This window comes from Atractosteus spatula, chromosome 8 (assembly GCF_055471065.1).
Source record: "Atractosteus spatula isolate fAtrSpa1 chromosome 8, fAtrSpa1.hap1, whole genome shotgun sequence".
NCBI lineage: Eukaryota > Metazoa > Chordata > Actinopteri > Semionotiformes > Lepisosteidae > Atractosteus > Atractosteus spatula.
In genome coordinates this window covers 26,106,679-26,123,168 of record NC_142713.1, presented here as the reverse complement: position 1 = coordinate 26,123,168, position 16,490 = coordinate 26,106,679, and the positions used below count along the sequence as shown (strand labels likewise).

Genomic DNA, 16,490 nt, shown 5'->3' with positions numbered 1-16,490 from the left:
TGCACATAATGATAGCCTTATCCACTTGCTTTACAATAACCTCACAGGTCACATTAATATTTCCAATCAGACTCTTACAATGCATTGTAAGTGTGAGAAGCATATCTTACACGACTGAGGAAAGGAGTAATCATTGTGGAGAGGTGTATAGCCTTTGCAGCAGGCAGCCAGAGCAATTGCTGGTAATGAAATGATAAATGAGTCCAATCAGTCTACATGACCTCCAGCCAGGTTTCAAGGCCTCATTTGTCTTCTGAGTTCACTGCCATAATAAACCACCAGTCTTGCACAATACTGACACACAGTCAGTATGCTAAGACTTATAGGAGAAACATCTTCACAAGACATTTCTTAGCAATTCTTAGCATTGGCAGCTTATTTGCTTGAAAAAGTTAAAGACTAAAATACTAACCTTATTGTGTGTGGAGCATGTTCATTTGAAAGTTTGTCTTTCGGTTATCCTGAGGTGGGGTTACTTTCACAGTACAGAGTAGCAGTATCACAATCACCTACCTCCACCATCAGAATCTGAGCATGGCAAATACATTTATGCAAAAAAAGTATAATAGGATTAATGTGAATTACAAAGTGGATGCTCTGACTGAATGGATAGCTTTAACAATTTATAATCTACATCAATTGTACTCTAATGGAACTTCTACCCCTTATAGTACTATAATACAGTATATTAGCATATCGTAATGCATACGCCCGACATTACAGGTTGTGCGAGCCGGCTTACCAGCGCGGACGTTACCGCCCTTCCCTGTGAATAGCAGGGACCACAGCCATCAGGCTGACGGGAGATTTCCCTTTAGCTCAACTGGCTGGGTCCCTGTTGAGTGACGCCGGAGGCCCAGGTTCGAGTCCCCAGCGGTGGGGGGGCCAACCTGAGGTGGTAGCGGCGAGGGCGCATACCCACGTGAACCCAAGAGTGCTACAGTATATTCACACTAGAAATGTCCTCCTGTAACCTACCAAAAACAGAAAGTTAAATAAAATGACTTGATTTAGATAAATTAATACATAAAGCTAAATGAATTAAAAAAAAACCAAAGTACTGTAGTTCAAAAACAGACTTGTGATCATTTGCTTATGGCATGTTAGCACATTCAGTCCATTACAGTGGTAACAGGTGTGTGCTACTTACAGAACCTGCCATAGGAGCTCTGCTCTGTTATGCACCAGTTAGTTGAATAGTGGATTAAAACATTATGATAACCAATGAGGATGTCATGGTGGAGCAGTGGCTAGCATTGCTCTATGTGCTACCAGGTGCAGGTGCCCTGGTTTTAATTCCTGAGGTCCTGAGTGGAGTTTGTATGTTCTCCCTGTGTTCACATGGATTTTCTCTGGGTGCTCAATTTTCCGCCCACAAGCCAAAGACATACTGGTGGATTAACTGGCTTTTGGGAAAATTGGCCTTGGTGTGTGTGTTGGGTCATTGTGTGCCCTTCAGATTGGATAAAGCTATTGAAAAATGGAGGGATAATCAATGCCAGCTGGTTGGTTTTGAAATAAAAATGAAAAACAACCAGAGCAATTTTTTACATATACTCTACCATATATTGTATGCATTAAAATACATTTAATTAAATTTATTTTTTTAAAACTGAAGAATTTTATAGCAGACTACAAACTGATCGAGTGTATTAGAAGATTAAATTGACTCATGTGCAGCTGGTCACACATGCAAGTGACTGTTATGAATATAATAATACAGAGAAGAAGCAGCAATATATGCCATATACAAACTAGAATGAATGTTAAAGAAACGTAACATTTATTTATAAATTATATTTATTAAGACAAATGAAGTGGTAAATACGACAACTTCCATACACTGAAAGAAAAGATGCATGTTGAATAAGAGGCCTCATTTGCAACAGAAATCTCATGCTGCCCATCTGGCAAAATAAGTAATTCAAGCTCATGCTATCAGACCAAGAGAAGGTTGTTTTTTTATAAACTAGAAGGATCACTTCCTGCTGGTGCACTAACAACAATGTACAGTATAATGTTTTAGTGTAAAAATATCTTTTGTAGACGGAAAATATATACATTTTGAAAGGATGAAATTGCTTTTGAGATATTTGTGAAAGGGAAGTTGATCAAATTTCTTGAGGCCTTAAAAGGGATACCACAGATACACAATAAAAGAACAGTCATATAATGTACCTACCCCAGCAACTACAGTACACAAGACTGCAATGTGCTTTGTTGGTCCAATGACATTTAACTAATGCAGCCTATAATTTATTAAATATGAATTAATTAACTAAGATGTCATCAGAAAGAAATGTTAGATAGCCAACACATCAGTGTGCTATCATTCTTTATCTTGTGTAATTATTTCATAGTTAGTTTAATGCATTGTTACGATATACATTTCTCCCTTTTTATCCTTCTTGTACACTCATTAAGAGCTGCTCAGCAACCTCTAGACGAATGTGGGATGCCTGAAGTGGTGATAGTAATGGGTATTGAGGATTTATAATACTATGCTGCTACTTGTAGGCTTTTAACATGTTTTACTTTTGAGGCTTAGAATGATATTTTGCTTTGCCTTCCTGCGATCCTTAACCATGTCGTTACCATAAATGAAAAAACTGCTTTGAAAGGACAAATTAAGTTTTCACAAAGTGACTGATTGCTGGTCATAGGTTTCCTGTGAATTTAATAAAATGCTTGAACCCCCTCCTACAGAAAAAGAATCACAACAGAAAGAAGTCCAATGGTGGTCTTAAAAATACTGTAACTTCTCTTTACACTGCATTCTTTAAATAACATCTTGAAACCTCTTGAAACAAAACGGTTATTGCAGTTCAAATGAGCCAGAAGTCTGGCAATCGATTTCTGCTTGTGGTCTGTTGGTAAAAACAACTTGGAAAATGACTCTTCAATAAGAGAAAGTTTGTCCCAAGTAACCCTGGTGCCAGAAACATGCTCAGCCATAGATCCTTGTAGAGCTTTGGCAGCTTTATTATCACTGTTACATCTGTAGCCTCAGTCATTTCACAGATCAGAACAGAAAAATAATTGTAATAATCCATTAACTCATCTACACTTTTTCCTGAAAGCCAGGGCTGTAGGCGCTGGTGCTCCATCCACCCATACATTTTCAAACTGCGTCATCCAATTCAGGGTTGTAGGGAACAGAGCCTATCCCAGCAAGCAACAGGCTCAAGACAGGCTACACCCTGGACGGGGTGCCAGTCCACTGCAGGGGACACACAGACACACACACTCACATCAGGGCCAATTTTCCCAGAAGCCAACTACCTGCCAGAATGTCTTTGGACTGTACGAGGCAACTGGAGCACTCAAGAATCAGGTTCACAGCACTGCGAGGCAGCAATGTTAGACACTGCAGGACTGTGCCACCCGATGTTTAAGCTCTTTGCCATCAATTTTAACTGAATGACGGGTATGGTAAACTGATGATTTCCAACTATAAATGACCACTACTTGACAAAAGCAGTCATACAGAACACTCAGGTGGGTAGCTGCGTCAGCATGCGTAGGCTGCAAAGGAACAAGTAATAGGTTTATTCCATGCTGAAAAGAGAAGAAAGGAAAGCACCCACATCCTTACAACCGAAGAAGGCTCCACAGACGAAACGTTGCATGTCCTTTCTTCTCTTTTCAGCACGGAATACAAAACATTCTCCTAACTTCAGAATGTGTACACTAATATCTTCACGGCAAGAGCTTACAGAAGTCACAGATACACTCTTTTGAACATTCTTGGGCTACTAAAGTACATGGAACAGTTTTCCACCATATTAAAACAATTTTATAAACTGGATCACATTTACAATGCTTGGTATATAAGACTTTTTAGCATTAGAAAAAAAGAGCATTTTAAGTGTCGTCGACTTTCTCAGATTGTTTTGGCCTTTATTTCAGGGCCAGAGGCTTCTGGAACATTTCTTTACAATTACTTTATTGAGTCCTGTGGGTTTGATGGGAACAGTCACTACAGTTTGGACTTATATGAAGAAATATGGCAGCGGCTTCACATTTAGAAAAATAGTCTGTACTGCCAAGAGCTCACTTTTGTATCTGATTGTCGTCATCATCATATGACACACAAAGATTTTGTATATTCCAAGCAAAAAAGAAAACCTCTCTTTATTCATTGATTTAACCGGATAAGTCAATTGAGAAACAATTTCTTGTTTACAATGGTGGCCTGGAGGGTACTTATACAGCTAGGCATTTTTCCAGAGCAATTCTGAATTACGTACGCTGTTCAAAGGAACAACATCAGAGTCTTATCTGAGATTTGAGCTCATGACCCTCTTGTCTGATGCCCTCACCACTATTCTGTGTTGTGGCACTCAACCTTAAGTTTTAAACTTATACATTTTTAAAAAGGTGAACACCATTTTTAAGAGCCTATCCTCCATGAAATAGGTCCTTGATTTAGTATGGCTTCAAAATTAAACCATATAGTTTTTGGTGCTTAATATCATACACTAGTTCAGGTTCATCGTGATTATGTTGAATATAGGTCTCTGAATAAATGATTGTTAAATTGTTTTTAATAACAGTAAAAACAGAACTAAGACCTCTGGATTTTCAGAGGTCAAATCCAAATGTTTTTAGAAACATCTATGACTTAAGTTAGTGGACACTAGCCATCAACAAATCACACAACTTTGTGAATATCTCAAACAGAACAATCACTTAGATAAGACAATAAATATGTGGTTCAATAAATAGCAGGCAAAATTTATAGGATACCTGAATATAGTAAAAAAAAATACTTCTTATAATGTACAGGAATGTAACTTTCACATAACTTTAAAGGATAACTATTTGTACACTTGACTTTTATATACAGAATCAGAAAATCTTGATGTTACATTAATGAGTGCTTAGTACAGTGTATTCATAAATTGAAACAGAAGCCATTTTCAAAATAATTAACATCCATAAAAAGACAATGTACAAAGGTCTTCAAGTTGCAAAACAAGTAACATTTTAGCATTTAGTCACTGTCTTCTGATTCACATTCTACTCCAGTATGAGTCCTTCTGGAGCTGTGAACCAGAAAGTCGAGGGACACCAGCGTATGCAGACACTGCAGCACTGAGACCAACAGCTGATATTTACAGGACACCGACTCATTAAAATCTAACCAGCCACATATTTGGCCTTTTATTTTTATATCACGTGCGAATTTTGTGTGCACTTCTAAAAATTGTCTGTTTGTGCCCTTTTCCCTATAAACACTTCTGGGTATGTTCAGCACAGCTTCTGCAATTATATTGCAAGCTGTTTTGGTGTCGGACTCAACATCCTGCTTGGAGTACAGTTTAAGGTAATGGTGTAAAAGGAACTCAAATACGCCTCCTACTGGCAAAACGCTGCCTGCTTCTATTAACGTCTCAGGAGGCTTTTGGTTGAATACTTGGCCCATAGCTTCAAAATTACCAAACGTGATCCTGCAGCACTTCTCTAGCACATTTTTCACTGGATCGCTGAAAAGAACTGATTTTCTCTGTACTGTTGGTTCGTTAGAAGCATCAATTGTGGGTCTAGACCGTTGAGGACATGGTCCCGATTCAGTGCTATCCTGAGAGTTTTCATCTGAGCCACGACCACTGATGTTGGTTCCATTCAGTGGACCACTGCAGTCGTATCTTTTGCTTTGAAGCTTCCTTGGCTCTCTTTTCACTGTTCCTTCCATTCTCTTTTCATCATCAACTGAAGCACTGCTGCAGTGCAATTCTCCAATGGCAGGGCACTGATCATCATGGCAGTCACTGCTTCTGTCAGCAGCTGTGTCATTACCTGACTTGAGAGCAGACTTCAAGCTACAGCTTGTTTTATGGGCGCCTCTTACAGAATGCTTGCTGTGTAAGCGGTGACTGTTCCATAAACAAACAGGCTCACAGGCTTGCTGAAGCATTCGGAAAGCACCCTGGAAGGCAGACACATACTGTTCCGTCAGACCAAGAATAGGTCCGCAGAGAACTAGACAATGCGAGTTAAAATCAGTCTTATTCAGGAATCCGACATGAGCATACCTGTGTGATCCAAGCAAAACAGGTTTGCAAAACGTCATGGTGGCTAGGTGTTCTTGTCTAATGTGTGGTATATCCCAACAGGCTGCAAGCGGCAAAACTCCATTAAGGTGGCAAAACACAGACAGCTCCTCCCCCTCTACACATTCCAAGACCGATATACCTCTTAGTTTTGCATGGTAAATGACTAGGTCAGATTGCTTCACACTAGATAGTATGAGCTTTACTTGGTTCCGTTGTAAAGACGTTATCACTTCTTCCACTCTGTTACTGATCCAGCTATAACAACTCTGGAGCTGAGATTCTGATCTGAGGTGTAGTGTTGTGCCGGAGAAAGAAGGCTGAACAGGTTCAGTCACAACCAAGGCTTTAAAATGGCCATCTGCTGGGCAGTACACCGTGAAATCTCTGTGGAGGACCAGTCCTTCCAATATCCTTGAACAGCGTACAGGGAGACCTGTTACTGCTGTGTGAAGCTCTAAAAACTGTGTGCAGATTAAATTTAGTCCAGTGTCCCTTTCCTGTTCACAGTTACACTTGAAAAAGTAATCACAAGCCATCTGACTCAAAAATCTGCAGTCCCCATTGCCTGTTTTTCCACAAAAATAAGCCTCCATAAGCAAATTCATTTGATCTTTACTCATGGTCTGGCCATTATTAGAAAACAAAGATGTGACGTGCTGACCGAAATGCTGCTTTATAATTCCATCCAGTACCTGGGTCTGAAACGTAAGAAGACAGTTGGCCACCTTTCTTACTTCTTGACTTGCTTGCTTTCCTCTGCCTGAAGAGTTGTGACAGGTGGTTTGTCGCCCTGTGCCCTTCTCCACTGAGGCCTGAAGCCCTCGAAGCAGCGCAGACAGGAGCAGAATGAACGACTTGGCACCGTCACCCGTCATGCTGCAGTGGACAGAAACACAATCCACCAGCACTCTGAAAGGGGGAATAACAAAAAAAAGAGTTTTTAAATTCCTCTGAACCAGAAAAGGCCATGTAGTTTTGACATATTTTACTCAGATTCTCGCTAAAACATAAAATGAAAAACAATATTTCCAAGTGAAAAAGCATAACATCAAATCCCTCTTAAAAAATAACAAAGCATTCACAAAGCATCAGAATTTAGATTTAAAGATATAGGTTATGTATTTCTACACTGAAAGCTCTTAAGGTCCAATATCACAGTTTTAAAGTAAAATATTTACATGGACCGTGACATTTGGAACTTCCTAAAATGTGGAACCAAAACTAAAACCATCAGAGGTTCTATATTATATGCATTTTATTCTATGTGAATTTTGTTTTGAGATGTTTTCATGCAGTACTTAAAAATTAACTCCTACAGTCTATTGCAGGGCTTTAGGGTTAATTGAAACACAACTGTCACATTCAAACACATTCATGTTGTTAAAAAGTTGGGTAGTAGCAGCAGTTTAGTTCACTTATCAGCATTTCTCATAAATGCACAGAAACCCAGATATCTTTTCAATAAGCACCTCTTACCTCCGTGGAGAGATGTGACAGTCACTGTCGTCGGTAACTGATCTGGATTTACCAAGTTCATTTTTAACGATGTGCTTTAATTTTAACTTTGCAATTTTGGAGTATCACATTAAAGACTCAGCAGCAGTCATCTCTCCCTATTCACTGCATCTTCATAGATCTGGCAGCTGGTATGAAGTTGGCTATGAGATGAGAGCTGTCCGGGGAATGGGGGAAGGGGTTTATAAAGCAGTGTTTCGCAATAATCTCAGCTGCACAAGCATTGTGATCATTTACATTTACTTTAGAGTTTTATATAAACTCTAAAGTAAACACACTATCCTTTTTAAAGTGAAAAACAAGTTACGCTTTCACTAAACATGGTGAATTCAACCATTTTTAAGTCAGCAGGATGGATATTTTGGTACATAGAGCTGTCTAGCCATTCATTTGTCTGTCTCATAACACATCACTTAACTGATCCGTGTCAGCTTTTTCTTTTAGTCCAACAAGATTTGAGCATGAAGTGTTGCCAGTCAAACTGATTAAATGCTTAGACACACATAGATGAACTCAAAATGCTTCAAATTTGAAGTGATTCAGTAAGTTATCTGTATGATTACCTAGCTACAGGATGATCCAGAAGAAGAGAATGGAGAATCTTCTTTCCATCACGCGTTAACAGCACCTCTCCTGTGGCTTTTGTGAAAAGCACCAGGCCTCCATTTGGTCCAAAACAACGAGAGACAATAGATTCCAGTGTTTCAGCTATCTGCACAAGAGTCCCAATATCCAAAGACTGCACACTTTTCATCTTCACACTGTTACACTAAAACCAAATATAAAGAGTTTTAAGTCACAGATGTTATATAACTGTGCTAATCCAACCCAGAACAAGACTAATCAGGAATATCCTATTTATGATAAACACCTTCTGCTACAAAAATGGTTATTTTAATAATGAGTGGTAAAGCATAGATCCTAAGAACAGGTTACATGCTTCTATACAGGGGTTTACTTGAATTCACAGACCTGCTAATTGAAACAAAATATATGAAAAAGCCAAATGTTTAAAACAAGAAAGTTAATGCCACTCGAAGGCATAGGAGCATCTGTTTTATAGTGGGAGTATACAGTATGTGAGGGCTCAAAAGCAACAAAATAAAAATAATAAAAGCACAAAAGAGAATTTTGGCTTAATCAGTGGAAATTCAATTCACTCAGTGAAGATTTTAATAAAATACAGAATTTCCAAATCAGAAAAAAAGGTTGGCATTTGGAGGTAAAACATGATGAAAGGGGATTTTTTGTGCCCTCACCAGTATTGACCTTTCCAGAAAGAAGCTTCAACATAAATTATTCAAACACCACTAGCCTGTAAACCTTCAAGCTGGTAGACTCCAACCCCTTTATCAAATTGAATATTATGAACTCAGTTTTCCTTCAGATGTCACCCGTGCCTCAGGGGCTTTCTGTTCATTCAATTCAAGTGAAAGAATTTACTTTGTACAGCGGTCACAATTCAATTAAATTTCATGGGATGAAAGGGAGCATAAAAAGACATAAAACTAAACCACAAAAATGGATAGATTTTTCTTACTTTAAATTTATCACTAATGCTGAGTTAATCCAATCGAACTAAAAACATCTCTACAACTACTCAACTGTCCTCCTTAAAAATAATTGCAATTCTTTAACATCTGTTAGCGTTTTCTTAAAGGGCTCTGCAACGCTCAGCACTGTAAAGAAAGCAAAGAAATACTTTTTTTTCACCTAAATACACTTTAATTTTCCTGTTGGAACTTTTCTTACACTAGGAAAAATGACCTTTTTGTGATCTCAATGAAAACATGACTGTTGTATCTTTGTATACAATGACTTTCATCTTTACCATATTTTTTTTAGATTTGAAATTGTTTTCGGTTCAGTCTAGATTGATACATTACCATGATTTAAGATCTACTAAACATTTCACTTGTTTTTACATCCATCTAGACCTGTTAATCTCATTTTTAGTTTGAGAAATCCCCTCTAGACTGGAATTTAACTGTATTCCAAAATAGAAGTTAGGATTCTCATTGATTGCTGCAGTAGTAAACCATCAATCTAACCATTTTTGGTTGTTAGTTGATTAGAAATCACTTACAATTGTTTCTCCAAGAACAGAATTTCTTTTAAGAAGGAGTGATTGTTGTGTACTTGGGGCTGCTGGTCCAAGATGGTTGCACACGCACTGTAGGTGAGTCCCCTACTCTTTATAAAGTGCTTTTGGATCTATTGGTAAGGCAATACATTCATGCAAATTATGATTTTAATTAGTTAACAAAACAAGAATATTATGTTTTTACATATAATTGTCAAATAAATTTTACATAAAGAAGCATTCATTTGTTTCTGATATTTAACATCGAAATTTGTGAATTACCAATATTCTGTTATGTGTTTGAATCTGAAATGAAAAGAGCATATTTTAATATTCATAAATGCTCAATTCCTTCTTCCAATTACTATCAAAATAAAACTTTTGATAATGTCTTATGTTAAAGTTATCGCAAAATGTCGCAATATTATTCAATTAAGGAAAGCATCTTCAAAATGTTACATATGCGCCCCCTAGTGGAACATCCTGAATGGAAACGGCGTTTTGTACGCAGTAACTAATACTAGTATTAAGCAAACGAGTCAATTGCCTCCAAAGAAACAGTAACACAGCTTATTACACTTAGTAAACATAATTTAGGCTCAGTACTTTATTCAGAGAACAGCAACAAGACGTAGCTATTCTATGGGCTTTGAGTTTGTCTTATATTGCATATCTTTTAGGTTTCAAACTAATGAAAGTTTTATCAGTTACTGTACATCCCGCAGAATATTCGCGAACAATGCTGCGTCGACAAAAAAAAATGGAATTAGAAATCTGAAATCGCTGCAAAACCGTCAGTTAATGTTCCTTAAAAGTAAAATGAACATTTACTGCGACAAGACCGGTGAGTTTATAAACGCACTGGTCACAAGGCACAAAGCACAAAGCAATGCTATTTTACCATTAACATCTCCAAGTGTGAAAGAAACATACCATTTGTGAGCAACACGCCTGAGTAAAATAAGGTCCCTTTGTTTTAAATATGCCAGATCAACTCCACCACCAAGCAAACAAACGGCATGTTAACCTCAGCCTTCAGAATGGATAACTGCAATCCTGTATTCTAGAAACAAAATACTTCCCTTTCCTGTGTGCAACTAATCGCTACCGTATAACATGAAATAGATGCACCCAAAGGACACAATTGCATCCTATTGATCAGCTTGTTCTAAGGAAGGGGGATATTGAGCTGTAATGGAGCTGTGTAGGAAACAACACACTCTTTTATCTTTTATGTTTCATTATGTTATACATGTTGGGGATCCGTAATTTTATCAAAATGTATGCTGCCGTCCACATAAATGGAGTTCACAACGAAAATTCAGGAGGTATGACAGCAGCCAAATTCAACCTCACTTCATTTAGAATAATTTGTAATCACATCGCTGACACCATTTCCTCAATTAAAAGATCCCTTCTCATTCATCTTTTGCATTCCCCGACCACCCCATCTCGGTATTTGCATCTAGCCCTTGGTTAATTACCCACTCCAGAGGTTTGAGCCAAATCTTATGACTAACCGATCAGAAAACATTGTATTGTATTATATATGTATTATATAACTGTGTTATATATTTAATTCTTGGGTGTTGGGTGTACTACCCGTGAATTTGTAATGCCGGTTTTTCATTGATATTTTCATTAAAAATGCCACAATAATGTAGTGCATTCATGATATTTTATGTTTAAACACAAATCTATATGGGAGATACTGATGCATAATTGTAAAGTGTAAAATATTTATATGCACAATTTAAAGATCTTTAATGCACCCCTAATCAAGATGCTGTGTATTTTAAATTTCATATGCAGTCCCACTTCTGCACAAAAACTCCCCAAGAAGAGCACCGTCATGCTACTGTATGGTTTTACGTTATACTGTATTTTCATTGGTGTGAGAGTGGTTCCGTTTTTAAAGCCTAAAACTTTAAACTTTAAAACCTAAAATTTTAGTTATGGGTGCGAGGATAACAATTCTACAATTTATTAGAATTGATGGGGGCGGCGGTGGATTTTGCATTTAATACAGTATCTTCTGTGCGTTTGTGTGAGCAGAAAAATTTAATTTGTCACGAATACCATACCCTAATCAGAAGAGTTGCGGGTGTATTATTAAACACTAGTAAAATCTGAAAAAGTTATCGGTTTTTCACTGTCTCCTTCTTAAATAGGAGACCTCCACAGCATGTCATGATAAGGACCACGTGACTATCACGACTGGCACCTTGCTTCTATGGCACTCTGGTACCGCTGTCGCCACCAAGGTGTCATATCACGATATACCCAGATAGGACGTGTCGGACTTTGAATCTTTGGGGGCGGCGTATCCTGTCAGGGTATGTCATACCGCGATATAATGGGTTCATGTCGCGGGATGGGGGCGGAGCATTTTGTTGGGCGTGTCTATTCGTGACGTATGGACTTCCTGCCGCGATATGTAGACAAAGTGTTTGTCGGGGTATGTCATATTGCGATATATGGACTTAATGTCGCTACAGTGGCGCCAGGGTGCCATGGAGGCAAGGTATCGTGATAGGGATCGCGATAGTAACGCGGCTGGTATCGTGATGCGTGAACCCCTAACGTGAACGCTGTTCACGTTGTGAACGCACTGTGGATGCCATGACATTCTTTGTCTTCTATTCAGTCTTGAGCTCAGTGCGACTTCTCTCAGATTGATCAGTTATTGGAAACCCATGGATGTGTTACTGTATAGTATTCTCAGTCTTGCTAAATTTTACCCAATCATGGCCCAAACTGTTCACCAAGATTCAGGCCGGGGGTTTAGCCAATCACAGGTCTGAGAGCTGTTCAAGCTAGCAGCGACAGGTGGATCAGCTTGTTTACTGTCAATGATAAACTATTTTTAAAATGCTTTACTTATTTGCAAAATAACTACATCGGCTTATTTTTTTTTATTTTGATGTCTTTATTAATTCACAATGTCCTGTATTCTTCTAATTAAATACATTTTTTAATTGCTGTTTTCTGTAATGAATACATGATATTTGAACAATCTTAATCGTATAATTAAGGTACTTCAAAAATGAATAGAAATGTAAAGTCTATGATCATTACATCATTATGCTTGTGCTTTCAATTTTTTTTATTGTTAAATTATATAGATCTTGAAACCAATACCTAAAAATGTGAATATGGGCACTCATGTTGTGTTGTACCAGAGGTAATTTGGAAACTGGTGTTGTCAGGACACAGCAACGGTGTCCCTTCACCAATAAAAGGAGTACACAAGCAATACATTTTCGAGAATATGGTTAAAAATTAAAAGAGAAAACACCTAACCCCGTGGTTTTCAGACTATGGTACGCGTGCCACATGTGGTACGCAGAGCGCCCCCAAGTGGTACACCAGATGACCCTGGAAATTTGTTGTGTGCACTGAAAAATTGGGATGGGTTTTCACACGCGTGCTCATGTTGATCATTGAGATTTTCTGGGGGTTCTATGAGAAGATGACTTGTAGGTGGTACTTGGATGCTTTGGTTTGATCAGGGGTGGTACTTGGTCCAAAAAAATTGAGAACCACTGACCTAACCCAATGAACTAACATAGTAACTCCTCCCTAAATGTAAGACTGTTTATTAGTGTAAAGGCTGAAAAGGCTGGGGTCAACTGATCAAAAGATCACAATTGAAAGATCTATGGTTGTGACCTTGCTGTTTTTGTACGTCACAGAGTGACATCACAGTCAGAAAACGAAGGAGCTATATTGAAATATATTGAAACATGCACCCCGTCTGACCAGACCAACTCAGAAAACAAATTGCCCCCATTGTTTTCATCACAATCAGGAGTTAAAGTACCGAGTATGTTGTTACCTGCAAACTTCCTTGTAAATAATCACATGATTACCTGAAAAAACAAGGCACTATATCTCGGAAACGAAAGCACAAATCGGCACAAGCGCAGCACTAACGAATGCGGTGGGTTTCGTCGTTTGTGCTGTTTGTAGGGGTGCCAACTTCACGGAGCTCTGTCTCTGTTATGATAACACTGTTGGTGGCACCTTGTTGTAGCCTCACCTATTCGCAAGTAACAAAACTGAGTGTGTGGGAGGAGAAACTTTCCTCTCTAATTAAGACATGTTCCGTCCTGGTCTAGGAGGACACCTAATCTTTCTGCAGGTTTTCATTCTTTTTATTCGTTGAAATGCTTCAGACACACCTCCTAATTTAAAGGACACAAAGCAGCTCTCCCCCCATCTTGAAATGGTGTAGAAGAGAAATTGTGGTGAAATCGAGTTGTTAAACATACTGTATAAAGCGATAAAATATTATTTTTAATGTAAGCTAACATAAAAGGGAAGCAGTGCTGACTGCAGCTGAATTCAATTCAATACTTTATTCCCAAGGCAGTGAGGATGATTGGAATTTGTCCCAGTGCGGCCCAGATATAAAATAACAAAACACACTTATACGTACATTAATCAATCAATCAAAGGTCTATTCCACTTGTATTTATATTCACTACCATTTACTACTTGCAATACAGAATCCAATACATTCTGAGGTGCCTAATTTCCTCTAGATAGGTGCTATTACTGCATGTGATGCTTTGAAACTTGTTCCCTCAGGGGAGAAGTTTAAAATAGGGGCTGTCGGGGTGGAAGGGGTCTGTGGACACCTACTTATGCAGCTGTCATAAACAGAGGCAACAGATGGAAGATTGCGTCCCTCTGTTGCCTCTGTTGATTTTGGATATGCTGCATGCAGTTCTTACCAACTCTTTCCTCTGCTGAACAGTTGTATTGCTGCACAACACTGTTAAGATAAGATCACTTTATTGGCCATATACAATTTCTTGTATTAGGAATTTGTTTTTTCGCATACCCCATCTTGCTCTCCAAGTTGACACACAGACAGGGAGAGATGCTTGGGGTCAGAGCGCAGGGTCAGCTACTTATAAGGCACCCCTGGAGCAGTTGGGCTGAAGGGCCTTGCTCAGGGGCCCAACACAGTAGGAGTCCTCTGCTGGCCGCAGGATATGAACCAGCAACCTTCCAGCCACAGGCGCAGATCCTTAGCCACAGAGCCACCACACCGCCTTATTGAGAAGGTGACCATCTGCTGAAACAGTAACAACAAATAACACAATTAATAGGATTGGCTTTGAGAGACTGCATACTGTATGGCCTCAAATGTCCACACCTTGTCCTCATAACATAGGACAACTAATCACATTATCTGTTTCATGTTCTATAGAGAAACCTGAGTTAAAATAATGTAGTTATGAACCTTTTTAAAATTCTTAACAAAAGGATTATGTTTTGATTTGTTACTTTGACTTTCAAGGTTTGTGGTGTTTGTTAATATTGAAGGAGATTCCCAATGAAAAGGCTTCAAAGTAAAACAAATTCTGCATTTTTCCAGAGCAGTGGAGGTTTCTTCAGCAGTGTAGATCACTCTCGAACTCCTGTTTTCCCAACAGCTTGCATTCTTTGCTCCCTGTACTGAACTGCAATAAGGAGCTACAGCAATGCTAACTCAATAGACCGGCTGCTTTCTATAGATAAATAAAATCTGAGTGAATAAACTACAACAACTGCAAAACCGATTTTAGTAACTAACTGCTCATTGTAAAGGTTAAGGACATAAATAATAATAAAAACATTTTCTATATTTTGGTATCCCTCTCAGTGGAGAATGATTGTAACCTATTCATGATTACCTGAAGGTCCAGAAATAAGTGATTATACAAATTCAGAATAGACAAACTCTAAGGGCATGTGTTCCTGAGTAGGAAGGATGATCCTGGATTGCTGATCTGGTCCAAAACATGTTGTACCACTTTTTCATCTTATGTGTGGTCTTTGTATGGTTTTGAAAGCTAAAATGCTCGCAGAAGACTCTTAAGACTGTAGTCTCCCATAAGATTGTGTCAATTTAGCACTTCTTAATGTTGGAACACCTTTGTCTGCTCTCCTCTTGACCTAAAGTCATGACTGACCTGGAAAAAAAAAATTTGCATTGGAAGTCTGAGTTGAGCATACAGATGACCCAGCAAAACTGATGCCAGATGATCATCTCCTTCATGCTCGTCAGGTTTGCCTGTAGGAAGATGCCAGGGCAAGTTTGTCCACCGCAGGACACAAAAGGAAACTAAGGGGGATTACTGAGAGCAGCTGTCAAGGTCAATAGCTTCACTTCTCTCAAAAAGAACTACATTCATTATAAAATATAATAATCTGTGCATTAATTACCTACCAGAAACCAAACAAGCAAGATGGACTAGATGATGGTTATTCTGGCTGTGCTTGAAGGATCTTCTGCAGGCACCGTTTATATTATTTTCCTTAGAAAGCTGTACAAGCTCGTAAGGAGAGAATTTAAGAAAATCCTATAATCGAAAACTGCTGAAGAGATGACATGTAAGTTCCATGATTTGTCATAGATTGCAGAAGGTTTTGAAATGTTTTATAGGACAATGCAAAATGCAGGCAATGCTCTAATTTGCTGCTCCACGGTAGATTAATGGATTTCATCCTACTAGATTTACTAAAAGATATACTATCTGAAATAATTATATAACCCTGTGTCACATGATGACAAGTGAGTCATAAGTATCAACAACTTAATAGCAGAAAGCTGAAAAAACATGTCAGACTGCTTTTACAGAGATGATAATATGTTGTTAAATGTACTTGCTTGCTCCATTTTAAAATAATCTGGATGTAAAGGATTATAGTAATGATGAAAATTGTCAAAACAACATTATTACATTTTCCATACCACCCAGGGAGAAGAACAAGGCAGAGATGTATAATAATACTTCGTAATCAATCATCAGGTCTTCAGGTCAATCCAATTTCAGCAT

The 16,490-nt window shown here is 38.4% G+C and overlaps 1 protein-coding gene across 1 annotated transcript; it reads right to left on the bottom strand.

The window, feature by feature from the left end:
* Positions 1 to 3,774: 3,774 nt before the first annotated feature.
* On the bottom strand, positions 3,775 to 10,605 carry bbs10 (Bardet-Biedl syndrome 10). The gene is made up of 3 exons (XM_088923708.1): positions 10,591 to 10,605; positions 8,138 to 8,343; positions 3,775 to 6,968 (listed from the first exon to the last, which is right to left on the bottom strand). Exons 1-3 carry the CDS (start codon positions 10,591 to 10,593, stop codon positions 4,997 to 4,999), a joined length of 2,181 nt encoding a protein of 726 aa, XP_088779834.1. The 5' UTR covers positions 10,594 to 10,605; the 3' UTR covers positions 3,775 to 4,996.
* Between the last annotated feature and the right edge of the window lie 5,885 nt (positions 10,606 to 16,490).

What these genes read in the sequence shown, in the direction of transcription:
- bbs10 (XM_088923708.1), bottom strand. An exon ending in CTGGATCATCCTGTAGCTAG is followed by an intron (nt 6,969 to 8,137) that starts GTAATCATACAG and finishes TCCCCCTTTCAG; the next exon opens with AGTGCTGGTGGATTGTGTTT.